At 39.0% G+C, this 24,256-nt stretch overlaps 1 protein-coding gene and 1 pseudogene across 1 annotated transcript in view; both read left to right on the plus strand.

Annotated features, from left to right (window-relative positions):
- LOC122202439 (kinesin family binding protein) overlaps window positions 1-23,150 on the plus strand; it is a 34,876-nt gene extending 11,726 nt beyond the window's left edge. Inside the window, exons 3-7 of the mRNA XM_042908805.1 lie at window positions 6,558-6,637; window positions 6,959-7,142; window positions 9,797-9,878; window positions 16,757-16,872; window positions 21,726-23,150. Of these exons, the coding sequence (XP_042764739.1) occupies window positions 6,558-6,637; window positions 6,959-7,142; window positions 9,797-9,878; window positions 16,757-16,872; window positions 21,726-22,601 (1,338 nt within the window). The 3' untranslated portion in view covers window positions 22,602-23,150. The remainder of the gene's footprint in view (window positions 1-6,557; window positions 6,638-6,958; window positions 7,143-9,796; window positions 9,879-16,756; window positions 16,873-21,725) is intronic.
- LOC122202440 lies at window positions 965-1,472 on the plus strand (annotated as a pseudogene).
- Window positions 23,151-24,256: the final 1,106 nt, after the last annotated feature.

A 24,256-nucleotide genomic window follows, 5' to 3' on the forward strand; every position in this document is an offset into this window, starting at 1 on the left:
TTAAAAACAGAATACTCACTTCCAGACTTTTCAGTAGGTCTTGGTTGGGGCCTGAGAATTTGCATTTTTAACAAGGCCAGGTGATGTTGATGCCGCTGGTCAGGTACTGAACTTTGAGAACCACTGCTTCAGAGAAAGGTTTTCAGTGATTTTTTTTCCTACCTGTGAAACCCTTTTGAAATGCAATTTGTAAAAAAACTCTTGAGCCACTGTGGTAAGCAGGTCAGCAGTACCGTCAGCTCAGTCCATTACAGATACCTCCCTATCTCCCTACTGCGGTAGTACAAAAGAACTTCTAGGGCTCCAGGGAGCAGAGATGGAAAACTTTTACTGTAGAGGGTCACAGCCCTGAAGAGGGGGCAAATCATTGTGTTACCTTCCATTCCTTACCAAATTTTACCTACTAAAAATTGACATGTGTGCAGGCAAGGGAGTATATGGGGAATCTGTATCATCAGCTTAATTTTTCTGTGAACCTAAAACTGCTCTAAAAAATGCCTAAGTTTTTAAAATGTTGGCAGTCTTCCTTTTTAGAGAGAGAGAAAGAGCACGCGAGCGTGAGCTTAGGGGCAGAGGGAAAGAGAGAGAGTCGTAAGCAAGCTCCATGCTCAGTGTGGAGCCCATCTCAGGGCTCCATCCACAACCCTGGGATCATCACCTGAGCTGATCCCAAGAGTTGGACACTGAACTGACTGAGCCACCCAGGCACCCCTGAATGTTGGCAGTCTTCTAAAATTAAAATGGATTTTAGTTAATTTTGTTTTGAGAGTATGTGTAGCAGTCCTTTAAATAACCAGATATTTTGAGGTTTCTCACATTCAGAGTTAAGAGTTAATGTCTTTTTGGGGCATCTGGCTCAGTCAGTAGAGCATGTGACTCTTGATCTCTGGGCTGTGTGTTCGAGCCCAACATTGGGTGTAGAGATTACTTAAAAATAAAATCTTAACACTCGTGTGTGAGGTGAGCAGAGCCAGTGTCGAGACCAGAGGCCAAACTTGCGATCTGACAAGATGGTCGGGCTGCCCCACAGGATTATCAAGGAAACCCAGCGTTTGCTGGCGGAAACCGTCCCTGGCATTAGAGCAGAACGAGATGACAGCAGTGCTCGTTATTTTCATGTGGTCATTGCTGGCCCCCAGGGTTTTCCTTTTGAGGGAGGGACTTTTAAACTTGAACTATTCCTTCCAGAAGAATACCCATTGGCAGCCCCTAAAGTTTTAGTGTTTCGTGACCAAAATTTATCATCCTAATGTAGACAAATTGGAAGAATATGTTTAGATATTTTGAAAGATAAGTGGTCCCCTGTACTGCAGATCTGCACGGTTCTGCTGTTGATCTCGGCCTTGTTAAGTGCTCCCAATCCAGATGATGCATTAGCAAGGATGTAGCAGAGCAGTGGAAGACCAATGAAGCCCAAGCCATAGAAACAGCTAGAGCATGGACTAGGCTGTGTGCCATGAATAATATTTAAAATTGATCTGATCATCAAGTGTGCATCACTTCTCCTCTTCTGTCAAGACTTCTTCCTTTTTTGTTTGCATTTAATGTACACAGTCTTAGGAACATTACAGAATAAAAGCCCAGACATCTTTAGTCCTTTGGTGATTAAATGCACTTTAGTAAATCTGTGTTTTGTCCTGATTCACTGTTGTAAAACATGAATAGAAGCTAGAAGTATGATCTCAATTATTGTGAAACACTTAATAGCATTGGCCCCTTTCTGCTTTTATTCATTTCCCCTGTCGTGGTTTAAGTATAAAGCACTATGACTGAAGGTAGTTGTCTTGGTTAGCTGCAGGGGTGTGGGTGTTTTTATTATTATTATTTATTTTTTTTTTTTTTTGAGGGGAAGAAGTAGTTTTACTTCAATTTTATGGGCTCCTTTCCCCCTTTTATGGTGATCTACTTGCATTGGTTAAAAGCAGCTAACCAGTTCTTTAGAATATGCTCTCTAGCCAAGTAGATGGACAAACTTGATGGTTTGAAACAAAATGGGGACATTAAACAAACATCACAGCTCTCACTAATAACACTGACTTTGCTGTCAAGTGTAGAATCCTTCCTTCAAGAAAAAGCTTGTGACCATTTTGTATGGCTTATCTAGAAACTTCTGTAAATCTTACGTTTTAGTAAAATTTTTTTTGTTATTCTACTTTGCCTTTGTATAGTTTATTTTACTGTGTTTATTTCATTTTCCCAATGTGACAGTCATACTTAAAAATTACAACTGATGGGGGCACCTGGGTGGTTCAGTCCGTTAGACATCCAACTCTTAGTTTCTGCTCAGGCCATGGTTTGTGGGTTTGAGGCCTGTGTCAGGCTCTGCCTTGCTGGTGCAGAGCCTGCTTGGGGTTCTCTCTCTCCCTCTCTCTCTGTCCCTGCCCTGCTCATGCTCTCTCTCTCTCAAAATAAATAAACTTTAAAAAATCATTAAAAAAATAAAAATTACCATGTGACAAGTTGAATGGCAAGAAGTGGATTTTGCCAGTTTCTTTTCACAAATGCACATTTGTGCTAAGATTTCATTGAGTGGAGTATTTATAAGCCGTCCCTGAGCATGCATAAAGCATTGGTATCTGGTATTTTTTCAAAATTTCCTAGAAATTTGAAATAAATGTGTTTGTGTTGTCTGAAAAAAAGAAAAGAAAAAAAAAAGAATCAAGGTCTTACCAAGTTCACCAGTGCTTTATATGTTTCTAAAATTAGTGGTAAATTTTTAGTCCTCATCTTATTTCACCTATCAGTAGCATTTGATGTAGTTGATCAATCTAGCATTTGGCACAGTTAATTAGTCTCTCTTCCTTGAAACACTTTTTTTACCTACCTTTCACCTCTTTTTCTTCTCAGTCTTTGAGGCTTCCCCTTTATTTCCCCAGCTTCTACACTGGAGTACCCAGAGTGTAGTCTTTGAACATCTCCTCTTTCCATCTTCATCCATTCCCCCCTCCCTTTTTTTTTTTTTTTTTTTTAGTTTATTTATTTAATAAGAAAGAGAAAGAGCGCATAGCGAGTGGTACAGAGAGAAAGAGGGAGAGAGAGAATCTCAAGCAGGATCCGTGCTGTCAGCACACAGCCCGATGCAGGGCTCGATCTCACAAACTGTGAGATTGAGACCTGAGCCGAAATCCAGAGTCGGACGCTAACCAGCTAAGCCACCCAGGTGCCCCTGCATTCATTCCTCTGTTCTAAATATCATCTCTTCTCTGATGACTCCCAATAATATTCTAATCTGTACCTCTTTAATTCCAGACTTGTCTGTCCCACTGCTGATTTGACATTTGCACTTTTTAAGGAGCAGTTGTCTCTAAAACTACTAACATAGAGCTTCTGATAACCTTCCTCTTTCCTCCTCCCTTGCTGTAAATACCAACTTCTTTCTTCCAATTACTGAGGCCTAAACCTTGGAGATCCCTCTTCTCACACACTGTGTAATCTACAGCAAGTCCTGTTGGCTTCACTTTTTTTTTTTTTTAAGTTTATTTATTTATTTTTGATAGAGGTGGGGAGAGAGAGAGAGAGAGAGAGAGAGAGAGAGAGAGAGAGAGAATCCAAGTAGGCTCCTCACTGTCAGTACAGAGCCCGTACTGTGAGATCATAACCTGAGCCGAAACCAAGAGTGGGACGCTTAACCAACTGAGCCAACCAGGAGTCCCAGCGTCACTTTTAAATTATATCTAGAATCAGATCCCCTGCTATTACCTGATCCAAACAACCACCCTCTCTTGCTAAGATTATTGCTGTAGTATCATAACTGGCCTCCTTCAGTCTGTTTGCAGCCTGTTCAAAGGGAGATTACATCACATCATATCACATCACTGCTTCCCTCAGAGTCTGCTAATGCTTTCCCATCTTATTCAGAGTAGACCCCAAAGACCTTATGAAGACTTCAAGTACATTATCTGATTTGGCTACCATTACTTCTCTAATTTTATCTTTTTCTGTTGTCTCCTGTCTTGTTGTGCTCTAGCTACACTGGCCTTCTGGCTGTTCCTGAAACACACCAGACAAGCTTCTGGTTCAGGGTCTTTGCACTGAACTGTTTCCTCTGCTGAGACTGCTCTTCCCTCTGGGATCTACCTGGCTCACTCACTTATTCCCTTCAGCTCGTGACTCATGTCTGCCATCCAGTGAGGACTCATTGGCCACTCCGTTAATGCTACAGACCACCCCTCCAACACTTCCTGTCCTCCTTTTCTACTTTATTTTCTGCTTCACACTTAACATTATCCAACATAAGGTTCATTTTAGTGATTTATCTTGTTTATCACCCATCTTCAGTACCAGAATGCAAGCTCCCTGGGGTGCCTGAGTGGCTCAGTTGGTTAAGTGTCCAACTTGATTTCGGCTCAGGTCACGATCTCACGGTTTGTGAGATTGAGCCCCATGTCAGGCTCTATGCTGACAGGTTGGAGCCTGCTTGGGATTTTCTCTCTCTCCCTCCCCTCTTCAAAATAAAAACAGACATTAAAATAAATAACTAAATAAAATGTGAAGATACCAAACACCTATAATATTTCATTAAAAATTAGTATTAGTATGGAACATAAAACATATATCAAACTCTTTGTACTCAATTATACCTGTGTTTTAATTCAGAGAAGAGAGTGCTTTGACTTAGGGTTATATATGACATGTGGTAGTCCTAACAGTGAAATAGGTATGGAAAACAATACATTCATTCCTTCCATCAAAAAAGAGTAAGCATATTAAACAGTCCTCAAAGTTATTGAGGAGATCTTAGAAGAATTACTTATCTATTGTGTGTGCCTTGGGCCTTACTTCCTGTTTTAGCCGTTTTTACTTTCTGTGAATTCTAGGAACCCTAGTTGTGATACTTTTAGCATTCACATTCAGAATGTAAAATCACATTTTTAAAAATGGAAGACATTTTTGCTATTTGGAGTTTAGTGAATTCACTTTAAAGCAAGGCTGGTCTTGCGGATGGGACTATCCTCATAGAAGTAGAATGAGGCAGAGGTTAAGTAGGTCTGCTTTTTGGAAGGCTCAAGATGGCATCATAAGTGATTTACACATAATAACTCATTGAATCCTCATAACGAAATTATGAGGTAATTTTATAAATGAGGAAACAGAAGCACAAGAGATTGGGTGACTTGGCCAAGGCAGTAAACAATAGAATCACTGGTTTTAATGTCTCTGTATTGAAAGTGGGTAATCGGTATATGTTTCTTATTCTCTCAAAAAAATTAATGGAGCAAATATTTAAAACTTTGATTTGATTTTCATTATTGAGCAGTTTATTGTATTCATTAAAACAATTTTTTTTAACGTTTATTTTTGAGAGAGTCAGAGAGAGCGAGCGAGCATGAGTTGGGGAGGGGCAGAGAGAGAGGGAGACACAGAATCAGAAGAAGGCTGAAGGCCCTGAGCTGTCAGCACAGCTACTTATGGAGTTGGTTTTTTTTTAAGATTTTATTTATTTATTTATTTATTTATTTTTAATGTTTATTTATTTTGTAAAGAGAGACAGAGTGTAAGTGGGGGAGGAGCAGAGAGAGAGGGAGACACAGAATCTGAAGCAGGCTCCAGGCTCCAAGCTATCAGCACAGAGCCCGACGCGGGGCTCAAACTCATGAACTGCGAGATCATGACCTGAGCTGAAGTCGGATGCTTACCGACTGAGCCACCCAGGCGCCCCTTAAGATTTTATTTTTAAGCAATCTCTATACCCAACATGGGGCTTGGACTCACAACCCCAAGATCAAGAGTTGGGTGCTCTACTGACTGAGCCAGCTAGACATCCCACTTACGTAGGTTTTTATTTGTTGGGTTTTTAAAAAAGTTTTACTTACTTATTTTTGAGAGAGAGAGAGAGAGAGAGAGAGAGAGAGAGAAAGAGAGAATCCCAGGTGACAACATGGAGCCTGATTTGGGGCTCAAACTCACAAACTGTGAGATCATGGCCTGAGCCGATAATCGAGAGTTGGATGCTTAACTGACTGAGCCACCCATGCACCCTTGTAGGTTTTTAAGAGATCTTTTTTTTTTACCAAACAAAATTAAGACTTAAAATAGTTAAAGAATTATGCATCTCTAGGGGCGCCTGGGTGGCTCAGTCGGTTAAGCGTCCGACTTCAGCTCAGGTCACGATCTCACGGTCCGTGAGTTCGAGCCCCGTGTTGGGCTCTGGGCTGATGGCTCAGAGCCTGGAGCCTGCGTCCGATTCTGTGTCTCCCTCTCTCTCTGCCCCTCCCCCGTTCATGCTCTGTCTCTCTCTGTCTCAAAAATAAATAAAACGTTAAAGAAAAAATTTAAAAAAGAATTATGCATCTCTAAAGGCAAATTGGTAGAATTTTTTTTTTAGTGTATTTGAGGTTTACCTCCAACAGCAGTTAAAATTTTGTCAAGTGTGAGCTTGTAGCACACTCTAAGATTTTATGGTTAAGAAAATTACTTCTTGGGTAACATGAAAATGAACTAGTAAAAAAAATGAAGTATACTGGTTTTTAAAATTTTGATTTCTCCAGTTTCTCCAGAAGAGGGCGCTTGGTGTTCACAGTTTAAAATTTCAGAGTTTTGTTTTTCTTTAATTGTAGATTGGGAGTCCTCCTCTTGATCCTACTGAGCATTTTCTTCCTGAAGAAGAGAAACTTGCTGAACAAGAGAGATCAAAAAGGTGAGTAGATACAGAAATTAGCCCTCACAGATAATTCTACATAGTATAGATAAGATGATTATTTCAAAAAGCACAGTATTTTCTTTTGAGACCCTCTGAAGGTAATAGAATGTGGTTTCTGAGATGGATTTAAAAACCTCCATTTACTACTTACTAGATATGTGACCCTGTTCAAATAGGAGGCTCTGTTTTCCTTATCTGTCAAATAGATACAATAGCCATACCCAACTCAAAGGGTTGGTAAGAAGATCAAGGTAAATATATATGAAAGTTCCTTATAAAATGTAAACCATTACGCAAATATTCACTTTTTCTTCATAGATTTGAGAAGGTGTATACTCATAACCTCTATTACTTGGCTCAAGTCTACCAGCACATGGAAATGTTTGAGAAGGCTGCTCATTATTGTCACAGTACCCTAAAACGCCAACTTGAACACAATGCCTACCATCCTATAGAGTGGGCTATTAATGCTGCTACCTTGTCACAATTTTACATCAATAAGGTAAGCTTCTCAAATAGTTATCTAACAAAGTTATTGATAGTGTGTATAAAAATACTACTAGACAGAGAGAGAGAGAGAGAGAGAGAGAAGTACCTTGAAAATGTCATCTTTTAAAAACAGGTAGCTTTTATTTTATGGTATAAACTGGACAGAAAAAACCCAGTTTGCCAGTATAGTAAACTTTTGTAGCTTTCTATTGCATTAATTCTTTTGAATTGTAAAATACTGAGTTTTATCATTGTCTTACATGCTGCTAGCCCTAAAAATTACATGTTACCTAAGACCAATTCTTTTTTGATATAGCACACTATCAGTTCATTCTAGTGAGATGTTACCTTAAATTGCAGATTTTATCTGATAGATAAAAGTTTATTTTTATGCAGTGGTAATCTGTTAACTATGAGGATTTGTCTGAGGAAGTTGACTGTTAAATGTGGGCTTTGATAAAAGCATGTGATGCATTTCAGTTATTCTTTAGAATTAACTCCTCTGTAGTAATTTTTCCATGTTGGAAATATCTCTACTCAGTTCCAGAGTTGTAGCTCTTTATGATACATTTCTTCTGGAGTATCCCACAGGAACAAACTTGAGCTTCATGGTTGTTTATCAGAATTATTCAGAATCATGTTGGTATACTTTTAATTGGTCTGTTTATTCCTTTAGTCCCTAAGAGTTTTAATGCTAAAACACTTTTAAGCCACCTTTCCCAGCCGGATTTTCTGTTAATCCTCAATAAGATATTCAGGAATAGAAATTACTTTTATTTGTATTTCTAATTCACTCTGAACTTTTGGTAAATCTTTGCTTATCAGAGTTCCTTCTTAAATCTCTCTGGTTACCTGCTGCCGTATCCTTACTGGGCCTTTATCCTTTCTAAGCTTTTTGTTAGTGCTGGTTCTGTAAATGCGCCCTATGTTTAAAGTATTGTCCCACAGAATTTCATTCAGAAAAGCTATTAGCAGGCGAGAAAGGGCTATGGTGACTGCAGCATCGCTTCTAGGACTTTGGTCTAAGATCAAGCGTGTAAGTAACGCTATTGCATATATTGGAGCATTCGGTTAAATCTAACTCTCATGAATCCATTTCATTGTGGTCATCATCAAAAGTGTTATCCGGTGCCTCTGCTTGTGGCACCTTTTTTAATAGCTTCCAGAGGCCCCTTCTTTGTTTTGTTTAGCAACTTTAAAGCTACATACTCACTGTGATTTTAATTAAGAAAACTCCATCAATATTAATAGTACTAAGATATCTAGATATTAATTTAAAGCGTAATAAAAAATTTAAAGTTGTTAAGCATTGCTTATGTGGAGCATGCAGTAATTTTCATGAGTACCTCCCCCACCCTGTGCTTTTTTTTTTAAGCCAAAATGTTTTATAAGTTTTTGTTACAACTAGCTGATTTATATTGCAGAGATTTGAACCATTTTTACCAAAAAAATGCAGTTGTCATTTATATCATTCTCATCTTCATCTGGTTCCAGTGATGAGGTTTTGCTACTTGATGTGTCCATACCTGGCAGGTGCTAAAGTCCCACATTTACCAGCCACCTAGAGGGCACAAGGCACTCACTGTCCTAGCAGTGGTTGCTTGCAGGAAGGCAATCTGGACAAAGCTGAAGTGATGGGTAAAGGATTGCAGAGGGACAGTTAAAGCTTCTTTATGTAAACTGTAACTTTCTTTGGGTTTTCAAGGTTTAACACCTTCATTTTGGCCTATAGATGTTGCTGGGCTAATACTGTACGTGGTACCCAGCTATTCGCAAGGTGGCTTCTGATTTGCTATAATAGAGAGATGCCTTTTGTGCTGAGATTTTAAAGTCCTAGCCAACCATTAAAAATCTTCTTAGCAAAATCAGGTATTATTAATATGAACTAGACATTTAATTAATGAGGGTGGCTTCCAACTAAAAGTTGGACTTTAACTTTGTATTTCTGCTGGGTTGGTCCTGTGACTTACATGATAAATGCAAAGTGTTTATATTAACAAGGAGATCTTCTCTAAGTGTTTGAGAACTTTACCATGCCCAGATTTGAATTAGGAAGTCTTCAAGTGTGTTGGTAAAGCAGTTCTATAAAGTTCATCTGTGGAAATCTGTTAACTTCAAAACTTGGTGGGAACCCTCATTCATCACATGTAAATTCCAAAAATTCTAGAAGACAGGAATCTCTTCCTATCAAAACTTACCCGTTTTGCCTTTGAATGGTGGGATGTATGAAGATATCTCTAAGAAAATTAAATCTTCAAGTCCTCTGACAGGGTGTGAATGGTCTACAGTTTATCATGCATGGCATTTTGGCTATGTGGACTGAACCTGAAGGACTGTCTGGAACATTCTAAGTCTAGGATTGTAGCCGCTCCTGTGTTGTACCTACTGGTAACCTGAAAGAGCTAACTTTCCATCAGGAGTTGTTTTGCAGCCAGTTTGGATTATTATTAAGAGTTTGGGGGCATTGTTACTTGAATCTTTTAGGTAGCTTTTTAACCAGAGGAAACATGTCATCTACTGTCTTAATGTTCAGCAACCACACAGGGTCTCCTTAGTGGTTTTTACCTGTTTTTATAGCTTTTCCCACACTAGACGACTTTATATAAGTATTAATTGCAGATAAGGCTGTGTGATAATTGCATTTACTCTTGTTTATTTCCTCAACAGCTATGTTTTATGGAAGCCAGGCACTGTTTGTCTGCTGCTAATGTTATTTTTGGTCAAACTGGAAAGATCTCAACAGAAGACAGTAAGTTCATAATGTGCATGTTTTATTATACAACTTTTAAAAAACAGTTTGAAATCATTTTAAATTTTAGAAAATTCAAGAACAGAACAAAGAACTGCCATATACCTTTCTAAATTCACCAATTTTTAGGGGCGCCTGGGTGGCTCAGTCGATTAAGTGTCCGACTTCGGCTCAGGTTGTGATCTCGCGGTCTATGAGTTTGAGCCCCGCGTCGGGCTCTGTGCTGACAGCTCAGAGCCTGGATCCCATTTCGGATTCTGTGTATCCCTCTCTCTCTGCCCCTCACCTGCTCGTGGTCTGTCTCTCTTGTTCTCAAAAATAAATAGAACATAAAAAAATTTTTAATTCACCAGTTTTTAATAGTTGCCTCATTTGCAATCACATTTTATTTTTCATTCAGAACCATTTGAGAGAAGATTGCAAATATTAGGCTCCTTTACTCCTTTAATACTTTAGTGTATATTTCCTAGGAATATTTTCCTACCTAATCATAGAACAGGAAATGTAACATTGATACAGTTCTTTTCTCTATAATGCATATTTCTATTTTATTAATTATCCCTGTAATGACTTTCACAGTAATTTTTCTAGTACTGCAGTATCCAGTTCATGATTTCATATTGCATTTAATTGTCACATCTCTTTATTGTCCTTTAAAAAAATTTTTTTTTTAAATTTTATTTATTTGAGGGGCACCTGGGTGGCTCAGTCGGTTAAGTGTCCGACTTCAGGTCAGGTCATGATCTCGCAGCTTGTGAGTTCGAGCCCTGCATTGGGCTCTGTGCTGATAGCTCACAGCCTTCAGCCTGCTTCAGATTCTGTGTGTCCCTCTCTGCTCCTCCCCTGCTTGCACTCTATCTCTTTCTCTCTCAAAAATAAATAATAAACATTAAAAAAATTTAATAATAAATTTTATTTATTTTGATAGAGTGTGCATGCATGCACATGCATGTGGAGGAGGAACAGAGAGAGAGGAGAGAGAAAATCCCTAGCAGTCTTCGTGCTATCAGTGCAGAGCCCGACACTGGGCTCAGTCTCACAAACCGTGACATCATGACCTGAGCTGAAATCAAGAGTTAGCCACTTAATCCACTGAGCCTCCCAGGCGCCCCTCTTTACTGTCCTTTAATCTGGAACAGTTCCTCAGCCTTTCTTTCTCTTTCATCACACAGATATTTTTGAAAAATATAAGCCAGTTATTACACTGGATTTCCATCAGTTGGTGTTTGATGTTTCCTTAGGCTAAGAATCAGAGTACAGGGTCACCTGAATGGCACAATTGGTTAAGTGTCCGACCTCGGCTCAGGTCATGATCTCTCAGTTCATGAGTTCGAGCCCCACATCAGGCTCTCTGCTGTCAGCGCCAAGTCTGCATCAGATCCTCTGTCTTCCTCTCTTTCTGCTCCTCTCCCACTCGTGCGTGTGTGCTCTCTCTCTTGAAAATGAACATTAAAAAAAAGAATCAGATTATACATTTTTGGTTGGAATACTACATAAGTGATCTATCCAAATGTCTAGTTTTTTAAGTATAGTGTTTTATTTAGTCTTAAAAATCACAGTTAACATGTGTATTTGAGCACATCAAAACCACAGTGCGATACTGTCTCATAATTGTGAGAATGGCTTTTACGAAAAAGACAAGAAATAACAGGTGTTGGCAAGGATATGGATAAAAGGGAACCCTGTGCACTGTTGATGGGAATGTAAATTGGTGTAGCCACTGTGGGAAACAGTATGGAGGTTCCTCAAAAAATTAAAAATAGAAATAACATATAGTTCAGTAATTCCACTTCTGGGTATTTACCCAAAGAAAAAGAAAACATTAATTTGAAAAGATATATGCACCTCCATGTTTATTACAGTATTATTTACAATCACCAAGACATGAAAACAACTTAAGTGTCCATCGATGGATGAGTAGATAAAGAAAATGTGGTGTAGCAATCCCTATCAAAATAACACCAGCATTCTTCACAGAGCTATAACAAACAATCCTAAAATTTATGTGGAAACAGAAAAGACCCAAATAACCAAAGCAATCCTGAAAAAGAAAACCAAAGCTGGAGACATCATAGTTCTGGACTTCAAGCTGTAGTACAGAGCTGTAATCATCAAGACACTATGGTAGGCACAGAAACAGACACCCAGATCAATGGAACAGTATAGAGAACCCAGGGGCACCTGGGTGACTCAGTCGGTTAAGCGTCCAACTTTGGCTCAGGTTGTGATCTCATGGTTTGTGGGTTCGAGCCCTGCGTTGGGCTCTGTGCTAACAGCTTGGAGCCTGGAGCCTGCTTGAGATTCTGTGTCTCCCTTTCTCTCTGCCCCTTCCTCGCTCACACTCTGTCTGTCTCTCTCTGTCAAAAATAAATAAACATTAAAAAAATTTTTTTTAAGAATAGAGAAACCAGAAATGGACCCACAAACATATTTGACAAAGCTGGAAAGAATATCCACTGGAAAAAAGACAGTCTCTTCAGCAAATGGTGTTGGGAAAACTGGACAGAGACATGCAGAAGAATGAACCTGGACGACTTTCTTACATCATACACCAAAATAAACTCAAAATGGACGAAGACCTGAGCGTAAGACAAGAAGCTGCCAACATCCTAGAGGAGAAAACAAGCAAAAACCTCTTTGACCTTGGCTGCAGCAACTTCTTAGTTGACATGTCTCCAGAAGCAGGGGAAACAAAAGCAAAAATGAACTGTTGGGACCTCAGCAAGATAAAAAGCTTCGCACAGTGAAGGAAACAGTCAGCAAAACTAAAAGGCAGCCGACGGAATGGGAGATCGTTGCAAATGACATATCAGATAAAGGGTTAGTATCTAAAATCTATAAAGAACTTACCAAATGCAACACCCAAAAAACAAATAATCCAGTGAAGAAATGGGCAGGAGCTCCTGGGTACCTCAGTCAGTTAAGCATTCGATATCAGCTCAGGTCATGATTTCATAGTTCGTGAGTTCAAGCCCCACATCGGGCTCTGTGCTGACAGCATAGAGCATGAAGCCTTCTTCAGATTCTGTGTCTCCCTCTTTCTGCCCCTCCCCTGCTCACTTTGTCTGTCTCAAAAATAAATAAACATTAAAAAAAAAAAAAGAGGAGTGCCTGGGTGGCTCAGTCAGTTGAGCATCCAACTTCGGCTCAGGTCATGATCTCGCAGTATGTGAGTTCGAGTGCTGACAGCTCAGAGCCTGGAGCCTGCTTCGGATTCTGTCTCCCTCTCTCTCTGCCCCTCCCCCGCTCATGCTCTGTCTCTCTCTCTCTCTCTCTCTCTCTCTCTGTCAAAAATAAACATTAAAAAAAAATTAAAAAAAAAAAGAAATGGGCAAAAGACATGAACAGACATTTTTCCAAAGAAGACATCCAGATGGCTAACGGACACATGAAAGAATGCTCAACATAGCTCATCATCAGAGAAATACAAATCAAAACCACAATGAGATACCACCTCACACCCATCAGAATGCCTAAAATTAACAACTCAGGCAACAACAAGTGTTGGTGAGGATGTGGAAAAAAGGGAACCCTTTTGCACTGCTGGTGGGAATGCAAACTGGTGCAGCCACTCTGGAAAACAGTGTGGAGGTTCCTCAAAAAACTAAAAATAGAACTACTCTACAACACAGCAGTTGAATTACTAGGTATTTATCCGGAGGATACAAAAATGCTGATTCAAAGGGGCGCATGCACTCCAATGTTTATAGCAGTACTATTGATAATAGCCAAAATATGGAAAGAGCCCAAATGTCGATTGACTGATGAATGGATAAAGAAGATGTGGTATATATGTTCAGTGGAATATTACGTGGCAATCAAAAAGAATGAAATCTTGCCGTTTACAACAGCATGGACAGTGTATTATGCTAAGCTAAGTAAGTCAGAGAAAGACAAATATCATATGATTTCACTCATATGTGGAGTTTAAGAAACAAAACAGATAAACATAGGGGAAGAGAAGCAAAAATAATACAAAAACAGAGGGAGACAAACCGTAAGAGACTCTTAAATACAGAGAATAAACCGAGGGTTGCTGGCAGGGTGATGGGTGGGGGAAGGGCTAAAGGGGTGAGGGGCATTAGGGAAAACATCGGTTGGGATGAGCACTGGGTGTTACATGTATGTGATGAATCACTAAATTCTGTCCCTGGACATAATTGAATGAATGAATGAATGAATAAAGCGTGATGTATATATACAGTAGATGATTATTCAGGAAAAGAAGGAGAAAAAAATCCTGTTTAGTGGAAGGTATAAACTTCCAATTATGATTAAGTCATGGGATGGTAATGTATAGCATGGTGACTATAGCTAATATTGTATTGAGTATTGGAAAGTTGCTAAGAGGGTATATCTTTTTTTTTTAAGCTTATTTATTTATTTTGAGAGATAGCGGGAGCAGGGGAGGGGCAGAGAGAGAGGGAGAATCCCAAGTAGGCCCCGCGTTGTCAGCAGGGAGCCTAATGCGGAGCTCAAACCCACGATGTGTGGCCCAAACTCACAAACCATGAGATCATGACCTGAGCCAAAATCAAGAGTTGGATGCTTAATGGGCTGAGCCACCAAGGCGCCCCTTATAATAAGACGTTAAAGATGTACCTCTTGGTGTGCCGAGAGTTCAAGCCCTATGTCAGGCTCAGAGCTAACAGTGCAGGGCCTGCTTGGGATTCTCTCTCTCCCTCTCTCTTTCTCTCTGCCTGCCCCTCCTCCGCTTGCACTCTCTCTGTCTTTCAAAATAAATAAATAAATAAACATTAAAAAAAATAGTCTCATTACAAGAAAAACTGAATTGTGTATGGTGATAAATATTAACCAGACTTACTGTAATGATCATTTCACAGTACATACAAACATCAAATCTTTGTGTGTATAACACTATAGTTGATCCTTGAATAATGTGGAGTGTCAGGGCGCCTATCTTCTGTGTAGTTAAAAATCCATGTGTAACTTTTGACTCCCCAGAACTTAAATCACTAAGAGCTTACTGTTGACCAGATGCCTTACCATAACAATTAACACATATTTTGTGTATGTATTATATACTCTAATCTTACAATGAAATAAGTCAGAGTAAAGAAACTGTTCAGAAAACCATAAGAAAGAGAAAATACATTTACAGTACTGTACTAAAAAAATTCATGTATAAATAGGACTGTGCAGTTCAAACCTGTGTTGTTCAAGGCTCAACTAAAATGTCATATGTCAGTTGTACCTCAATTAAAAAAAATTCGTACTTTTTATTATTATAAAATCAGTAACATACTTACACAGGGCCCCTGAGCACATTTTACTAAATTTTCAACCGGGTAATTTTTGCTTCCAAACCTTAACGAAGTCAAGTACCCAGATCTACAAGCTATTTCTGAAAAAGAAAGAAAAAGGACTTCATATCTAAGTACAAGTTCCAAAGTATAGTCAGTCCTCATTATTTATGGATTCCAAACTTGCAAATTCACCTGTCGCTATGATTAACTTGTAACCCCGAACACAGTACTTGGGGCACTTCTGTGATCATTTGCAGACATTTGAGTCACCTGAGATGTGCATTCCCAGCTGATGTTGAACAAGGCAACACTCTGCCTTCTTGTTTCAACTCTCATACAGTAAAGAAATGTCCTTTTTGTGGTTTATTTGGTACCCCATTTTTCACATTTTTGGTTGTTTTTTTTTTGTTGGCGATTTCACTGTTTAAAATGGCCTCCAAATGGAGTGCTAAAGTGCTGTCCAGTGTGTGTAAGCACATGAAGGCTGTGATGGACCTTATGGAGAAATGACAGTGTTAGCACAAGTTGTAGTGCTGTTGGTTATGAGTTCAATGTTAATGAGTCAACAATATATATTAAATAAGGAATCTTTAAACAGAAACACAGTCAAAATAATCAGTTAATAAAAATGCGACCAGAAGCTCAAAGGAGTCTAACCGTGTATTTTCCTGAGAAGCAATGTTTTAGCATTTGCTAATTCAGTGTTCACGGTGACTTCTTGGAACACGACTACCACAGATAATGAGAATCGACTGTACGTTGTTTCCTTAGTTTTACTGTTGGAGACAAAAACTACTTTTTCTGCTGAAACAAATGTTCATCTGAAGGAGATAATCAAACCATCAGTGACTTGTTTCAGTGCCATGTTTCTGTGTTGCACGGGATGTAGTGACTTGATTCTCTCCTTGGAGAGCTGGATACTGGGTTTGCTCTACTTGGTGTTGGTGGCACACCGTGTTGATGGGAAAAGGTGGACTACAGAGGAAAGTACACAGATTCATAGTAATATTGCATTAAATCTAATATGGTGGTGGAAAATGTTGCTTCACGTTACAAAGGATGTTACAAACTCTGACCCAGCAAATTCTCCTTCTAGGAATCTGTCCTAAGGAAATAATCCAAAATTCAGACAGGTTTATGCACAGAGATCTTTCTGTTTAGACTTGCTTGCTATAGAAGAATTGGAAACAATGCATGCCCAGAAGTAAAAGAATGGTTATATAAAGTAGGGAGCATCTCTTTAATTTTATATAATTCTGTACTTGAAAATGTTAGAGTTGATAAGATATGGGTAAAATGTTAGTGGTATAATATATAAGGAAAAAAGCTGTATTCAAAATGGAATATACATTGTGACCTTAGTTTTTGCCTACAGATAATACATAAGAAAAAATTGGAAAGAAATATACAAAAATAATAGCAGAGATTATTCCTACTTCCTCTGGTAGTAGGAATTTTGGGTGGGTTCCCCCCCTCCTCTCCCTCCCTGTTGCTTCAGTGAGAATCTGTTCCTCTTAAATTCAGGAAGAAGTGGTGTAAAAAGAATGTCATACACAATGCAAATTACGATTGTGACCATTAACTTAGATAAATCATGTTATGTGATTTTAGCTACTGAAGCTGAAGGAGATGTGCCAGAGCTTTATCATCAAAGAAAAGGAGAAATAGCAAGATGCTGGATCAAATATTGTTTGACTCTCCTGCAGAATGCCCAGCTTTCCATGCAGGTAATGCCTTTTCTTTCTTAAATAAGCAGGATATAAGTAAAAGCCTAAACTGGTAATTATGCCCATTGGGCTCATTGCATGTTTATTATGCAAAGCATGCAGAATGCTCTCAAATATTTCTAGCTCTCCCATCTCTGCCTTTTAGAATCTTAGTGTTCAGGGTCCATCTCAAATACCACTTCTTCCTTAGAGACTCTTCTTTGGATAGAATATAAATTTCTTGAGAGGTGGGGACTGCATCATATTCATATTATCATTATCTCCAGGCATTATAGGTTCTCAATAAATTAATTGTTCAGTGAGTAATTCTTCATATTGTACAGATATCATTTCTCTCCTTTAAACTCCATTGAACTTTCATTGCCTTTCATAAATCACTTAGATTTTGCTTTGTATTAGCTCTGTTCATATTCGTATCTTATTCCTTCACCTCTTTTTAGACTATAAGCAATTTGAGGGTAGGAAACAATTCTTACTAACCTTTATACACTTTATACAGTATATAAGTATATTTATATTATTTTTAGAAAAATATATATCTGGAAACAGCCCTGCCAGTTTATAGCTGTTTGTGTGTGGCAATTTACTTAAACTCTCTTTGTCTCAATATTATCACAAAGAAGATGGAAATAATAATAGTACTTACTTAGGGCTCCTGGGTGGCTCAGTCGGTTAAGCATCCTACTTTGGCTCAGGTCATGATCTCATGGTTTGTGAGTTTGAGCCCCATATCGGGCTCTGTGCTGACGGCTCAGAGCCTGGAGCCTGCTTCTGATTCTGTGTCTCCCTCTCTCCCTGCCCCTCCCCTGCTTGTGCTCTGTCTCTCTCAAAAATAAATAAACATTAAAAAATTTTTTAAAATAATAGTACTTAATATTGTTATCAGAATTAAATTAATATATATGCAAAGGGCTCAGAAAAGTGCCCTAGACATACTAAGTCCTCAATAAATGTTAATGGTTATCATCATCATTACTAATCTGTACTGAATCCTAGTTTCTAACCACTAAGGAGAAAAATAAATCATTTGGTTGCAATATACTAAGTGTAGATACATAGAAGACTTTCCTGGAGGAGTAACGCTTTTTTTTTTTTTTTTTTTGCATGCATGCATTAAAGTACAATAAGTTTTACTAGCACTAATATAGAACCTATTAAACCAGTAGATGAAATGAAACTAAACAAACAAATCACAAAACCCCAGAAGGATATGTCATGCAAAGATTAGAGCATTTTAGAGGTAGAGGGTAAAGATGAGGCTTATTTGGGAAAGAAAGGAAGTGGGGAGAACTGGGAGTCTTTCGTCTAGAGAAGTTGGAGCCAGGAAGAGCTGTCGGCTTTCTTCTGCTCAGAAAGTGGTCTAAAAAACATGTAAATAAACAAGCAGCCTGAAAGCAAGTGAGTAAATACAATTTTGGAGACTTAGGGCTTGGGTTTGAAATAATTGTGTGAGGCAAAATACACTGTAATTTAACTCATACCCTTCATTTAGTTGATATTTTCCAGACTGGACACTAGAACTTATCACCTGCTTACTTTAAACTCAAATAGTTGCCAGCTATTGAATTAGTCAGATTTTCCTTAATCTGACTGTTAGTTTGATTTCATCCTTCGATCATCTTTTTACCTGAAAAGTGTTCTTCAATCCAAGCTTAAGACCTACACAAATTTATTTATGCCAGCTCTATGCTAGTCATTGTCCTGTGATGAAGAAGAATAGACCTGGCTTTTTACTTCACGTAAAAGTGCAACTTTGATAAGTCCACAGAGGAGAGACCCATGATGGAAGACAACAGGAGGAAGTAACATTTGAAGGAAGCTCTGGGAATGAGTAGAAATTAGTTAGACTGGAGAAAAGAAGGCACAGCATTCCAACCAGCCGAAACAGCATGTTCTGTGGCACAGGGAGTGTGAATTAGACGGGATGGAACAAAGGCCTGTGAGTCTGGAGTGGAGTGAGAGAGCAGAAGATATAAGACAGAGGCAGAAAGGAGCTGGAATGAGCAGGGCCTTCGAGGAATGAAGACTTAAAGGGTTTGGGGACAATCATTTAGGTAGCAGAATGGAGAATAAATTGGGAAGCAACAGTGGAGGAGGGTGATTAGTTAGAAGACCACTGGAACAGTCTAGGTGAGGTGTGAAGGGAGCTTGATCTAGGATGTTGGCAGAAGAGATAGAAGAAAGAATGGATTCCAGAGGTATTTAGGAAGCAAAGGACTTGGTGATAGATTGAATGTGAAGGATAAAGGGGAGAGCAGAGGGACATCTCAAGGAGGATTCCTAGGTTGTTGGCTGTCCGTGTTCATGGAGGCTTCTTCACTAAAACAACACTAGGATGGGAAACTGCTGAAGAAGAATAGAGTTCCATTGTGGACATCCCGTGGACGCAGAACCTCTGAGTGTTCTTAGAGGAGAGGTCATACAGGGAGCTGTGGTTACGGGTCTGGAGCTTGAGAAGAGGTGTGGGCTGTAGCTATACATTTATAGCTATACATCCTCCCATGGATGGCAGTTGCAGCCATGGGTGTGAACAGAGTCACCTGTAGAGCAGCGCTGTCCAATAGCAATAGAATACCAGCCATGTATGTAATTTTCAAAAAATTTTTTGGTTTATTTATTTATTTTGAGAGAGTAGGGGAGGGGCAGAGAGAGAGAATCCTGAACAAGTTCTGTGCCCTCAGCACAGAGCATGATGCAAAGCTCAGACTCACAAACTGTGAGTTTAAGACCTGAGCTGAAACCAGGAGTTGGACACTTAACCAACTGAGCCACCCAGGCACCCCTGTAATTTTCAATTTTCTAATAGCCACGTCATAAAAGAAAAAAAGGCGAATTAATTTTATATTCTTTAAGCCCAGAATATAAAAAAATTGTTATTTCTATAAGTCATCAGTATTAAATTAAAGAGATTTAAAATTATTTTTGTATTAAGTCTTAGAAATTGGGTGTATATTTTATACATACAGCCCACATCTCAGTTTGAACTTCCCACATTTCCAATGCCCAGTAGTCATCCAAATGTGGCCAATGGCTACTGTTCTGAACAGTGCAGATCTAGGGATAATGTTGAGTGGAAGGAACAAAGGGCTTGGGGGTTGAGCACAGAGGGATCTGATGTTCATGTTCAGTTTGATTGAGAAGGATGAGCTTAGTCTATTTTTTTTTTAATTAAAAAAAAATTTTTTTTTGTTAACGTTTATTTATTTTTGAGACAGAGACAGAGCATGAACGGGGGAGGGTCAGAGAGAGGGGGAGACACAGAATCGGAAGCAGGCTCTAGGCTCTGAGCCATCAGCCCAGAGCCAGACGCGGGGCTCGAACTCACGGACCGTGAGATCGTGACCTGAGCTGAAGTCAGACGCTTAACCAACTGAGCCACCCAGGTGCCCCAAGCTTAGTCTATTTTTTAAACCATTTTACTTTTTTTTTTTCCCTGAGAAGTAGGGGAGATAACTTTAACTATGATGGTAGATTAAACTGTATCTTCACTTTAGTGTCTTTGAGACCTAGAACGTTTCTCTGTATTTCACTGAATACCTTCTAGCATAAATATATCATTAATCTTAATGGCATCTCTGCGAAATATTAAAAAAAATTTTTTTAATGTTTATTTTTGAGAGAGAGAGTGTGTGTGAGCAAAGGAGGGCAGGGAGAGAGGGAGACACAGAATCTGAAGCAGGCTCCAGGCTCTGAGCTGTCAGCACAGAGCCCAACAACGGGGCTCGAACTCATGAACTGGGAGATCATGACCCGAACTGAAGTCAGAGGCTTAACCGACTGAGCCACCCAGGCACACCTCTGTGAAACATTTTAGGATGTAGATTATAGTCTTACATATGTATAATGTTTCAGAGTCTCTAAAGTTCTTTCATTTGCATTTGTCTTACCTGAAGAAGAAACTATAAATGAGTTTTAGTTCTCCAAAGAGGAAAGTCATATATAAGCAGCTTAATTTATTTAAATAATTTTTCCTATTTCCTGCATTTTTAAAAATGTTTATTTGTTTTGAGAGACAGTGCAAGCAGGGGTGGGGCAGGGAGAGAGGGAGACACAAAATTCAAAGCAGTTTCCAGGCTCTGAGCTGTCAGCACAGGGCCTGATGCAGGGCTCGAACTCATGAACTGCAAGATCATGACCTGAGCCAAAGTCGGACGCTCAACGGACTGACTGAGTCACCTAGGCGCCCCCTCTTACATTTTTTTAAATTTACCACTTTAACCACTTTTTAAAGTTTATTAATTTATCTTGAGAGAGACAGAATGAGTCGGGGAGGGGTAGAGAGAGAGAATCCCAAGCAGGCTCCACACTGCCAGCGCAGAGCCTGATGAGGTGCTCAAACTCAAGAAACTGTGAGATCATGACTTGAGCCGAAACCAAGGGTTGGACCCTCAACCTACTGAGCTACCCCAGCGCCCCTGTTTCTTACATTTTTAATACAATTGAAATATAATTAGAAGAAAGTTTTAAAAGGTATTTAAGATTATAGTACTTCCTGGGGTGTGTGGGTGGGTCAGTTGGTTAAGGATCCAACTCTTGATTTCAGCCTAGGTTTTGATCTCACAGTTTGTGAGTTCGAGCCCCGACTCAGGCTCTGTGCCGACAGGGCAGAACCTGCTTGGAGGAGTTCTCTCTCTCCTATCTCTCTGTCCCGCCCCCTGCTTGCATGCTAGCATGCATGTGTGCTCTCTCTCTCTCTCAAAATAAATAAACATTAAAAAAAAAAAAAAAGATTATAGTATCTCTTTAACTCCAGCTGGAAGAGGGCTTTCTTTTCTTTACTCTTAAGTTTGCCATATTATTTGAGAGCAGGAGATCAGTGTCCTACCTAACCATAATTTATGTTTTTGTTTCAGGACAACATAGGAGAGCTTGATCTTGATAAACAGTCTGAACTTAGAGCTTTGAGGAAAAAGGAACTAGATGAGGAAGAAAGCGTAAGGAAAAAAGCCGTGCAGTTTGGAACCGGTGAGCTGTGTGATGCCATCTCTGCGGTGGAAGAGAAAGTGAGCTATTTGAGACCTTTAGATTTTGAAGAAGCCAGAGAACTTTTCTTATTGGGTCAACACTATGTCTTTGAGGCAAAAGAGTTCTTTCAGATTGATGGTTATGTCACTGACCATATTGAAGTTGTCCAAGACCACAGTGCTCTGTTTAAGGTGCTTGCATTCTTTGAGACCGATATGGAGAGACGGTGCAAGATGCATAAGCGTAGAATAGCCATGTTAGAGCCCCTCATTGTAGACCTGAATCCACAGTATTACCTGTTGGTCAACAGACAGATTCAGTTTGAGATTGCACATGCTTACTATGATATGATGGATTTGAAGGTTGCCATTGCTGACAAGCTGAGGGATCCTGATTCACACATTGTAAAAAAAATAAATAATCTTAATAAGTCAGCACTGAAGTACTACCAGCTCTTTTTAGACTCCCTGAGAGACCCGAACAAAGTATTTCCTGAGCATATAGGGGAAGATGTTCTTCGCCCTGCCATGTTAGCTAAGTTTCGAGTTGCCCGTCTCTATGGCAAAATCATCACTGCAGATCCCAAGAAAGAGCTAGAAAACTTGGCAACATCATTGGAACATTACAAATTTATTGTCGATTATTGTGAAAAGCACCCTGAGGCTGCCCAGGAGATAGAAGTTGAGCTAGAGCTTAGTAAAGAGATGGTGAGTCTTCTTCCAACGAAAATGGAGAGATTCAGAACCAAGATGGCCCTGACTTAATAATCCTTGTTTTTCATGAAAGAAAATGTGCAATATTAAAGAGAGTTTCTCCCTTAGTCAAACAGGCTCAATTCCATTGTGAAGTTTACCTTTATAGCCAGGTGAGTGTAGTTTGAACTTGAGATAACAGACCAATTGAGTTTTTGCTAGGACCTTAATCAACATAAAGATAATAATTTATACCTAATTATGTAAATTGCCTTGTTAAGGTGATGTGTGATTGGTATGTTAGATTGCTTATTTCCTATTTAAGTAGAAACTTTCTGACTCCGTTTTCTAAAGGTAGGTTCTTTGTTGGCTAGTACTTGATAGCTTTATTAAGAAGAAAAATTATGTAGTTATATACCAGTAGACAAGCCTGTTAATTGAAAAGTAACTTCCTGTAGTTATTCTTCCCAAAATATTTACTTTCCTAATTTCCAGAGAAATCTTTCGTTTTCTGAAAACATCAAAAAACTAAGTTATGTTGTAAAGTACTGTAAAGTAGTCGTCTCATTTATAGAGGGAAAAGGCCTTGCTGGAAAATAATAAATTGACTTGTTTCACTAATAAAAGCTTCCATTTACTCTTTTGTTTTCTTACAAGAATTAGTTTTATTTTTGATACTTCAAAGGTATTCCTTTATTTGAAGCCAGAGAATAATATTTCTTTGGCATCATTGCATAGTTAGAAAACACTAAAAAACACTAGAAAACACTAAAATCTCATCCATTGAAGAATATTTGAGATCCTGTCTGTGCCAGAAAAATCTTATTGGTTGAGTTGCTTATCAGAGAATTTTGGTAAGTTTATAAACTTTTAAGCACTATTAAAAAAAGGATATGTACTACAAAATAACATTGATAATATATGTTAGTCATTTCAAGAAATGCAGAATTGAAATGGAGTCCCTATCCAGCATAAAAATCAAGATCAGTTGTAAGATTTGATACAGAGGATAGCTCTGAATTTGCCTCAGAAAGCCTAGGATTCAGTCAACTCTAAGATTCTATAACATTTATGTATGTGTGATAAACACCTTGCTTTTCCTCTGAGATCAATTTGTCAGGAAAAAAAATCTGAGTATAAAAGCAATGTGTAACTCACTCAGTATTTAATATTCATTATTAAATGTTTACTGTGGATCAGGTACTGTTCTCACTTTTCTAAGCATAAGGGATACAGTGATGAACAAGATAAAGAAGGTCCTGCTCTCATGGAGCAAGCAAACAAATAAGCAAAATGATTTCAGGTCATGAGTGCTGTTAAGGAAGGAACCAGAGTGATGTGGTAAACATTTAATGAGAAGGGGTGCCTACTTTAGCTATAGAGATCTGGAAAGGCCTCTGAAAATGTAGAAGGTGACATTGAGAACTAAATGGGGAAGAAAGGCAGTAAAGATTCTTTGGTAGAGTATATTCCAGAGAGTGCTAGGCCCTCAGGCTGGAACAAATTTAGGAAAGGATTTGGGAAAGGCCACTGTGGCTAGAACAGACGGGGGTAGTGGAGTGAGGTGGAGTGGGGCAGGAGTAGAGAGTCCAAATAGAGACGGTTTTATAGGGGAGAAGTTTGAATTTTATTCTAGGTACAGTAGAAAACCTTTGTAGAATTTTTAAAGGAGCGTGGCATGATCCGATTGGCATATGTAAGAAACCACTCCAGGCTGCTAGGGAGGG

Source organism: Panthera leo, chromosome D2, assembly GCF_018350215.1.
Source record: "Panthera leo isolate Ple1 chromosome D2, P.leo_Ple1_pat1.1, whole genome shotgun sequence".
Lineage (NCBI taxonomy): Eukaryota > Metazoa > Chordata > Mammalia > Carnivora > Felidae > Panthera > Panthera leo.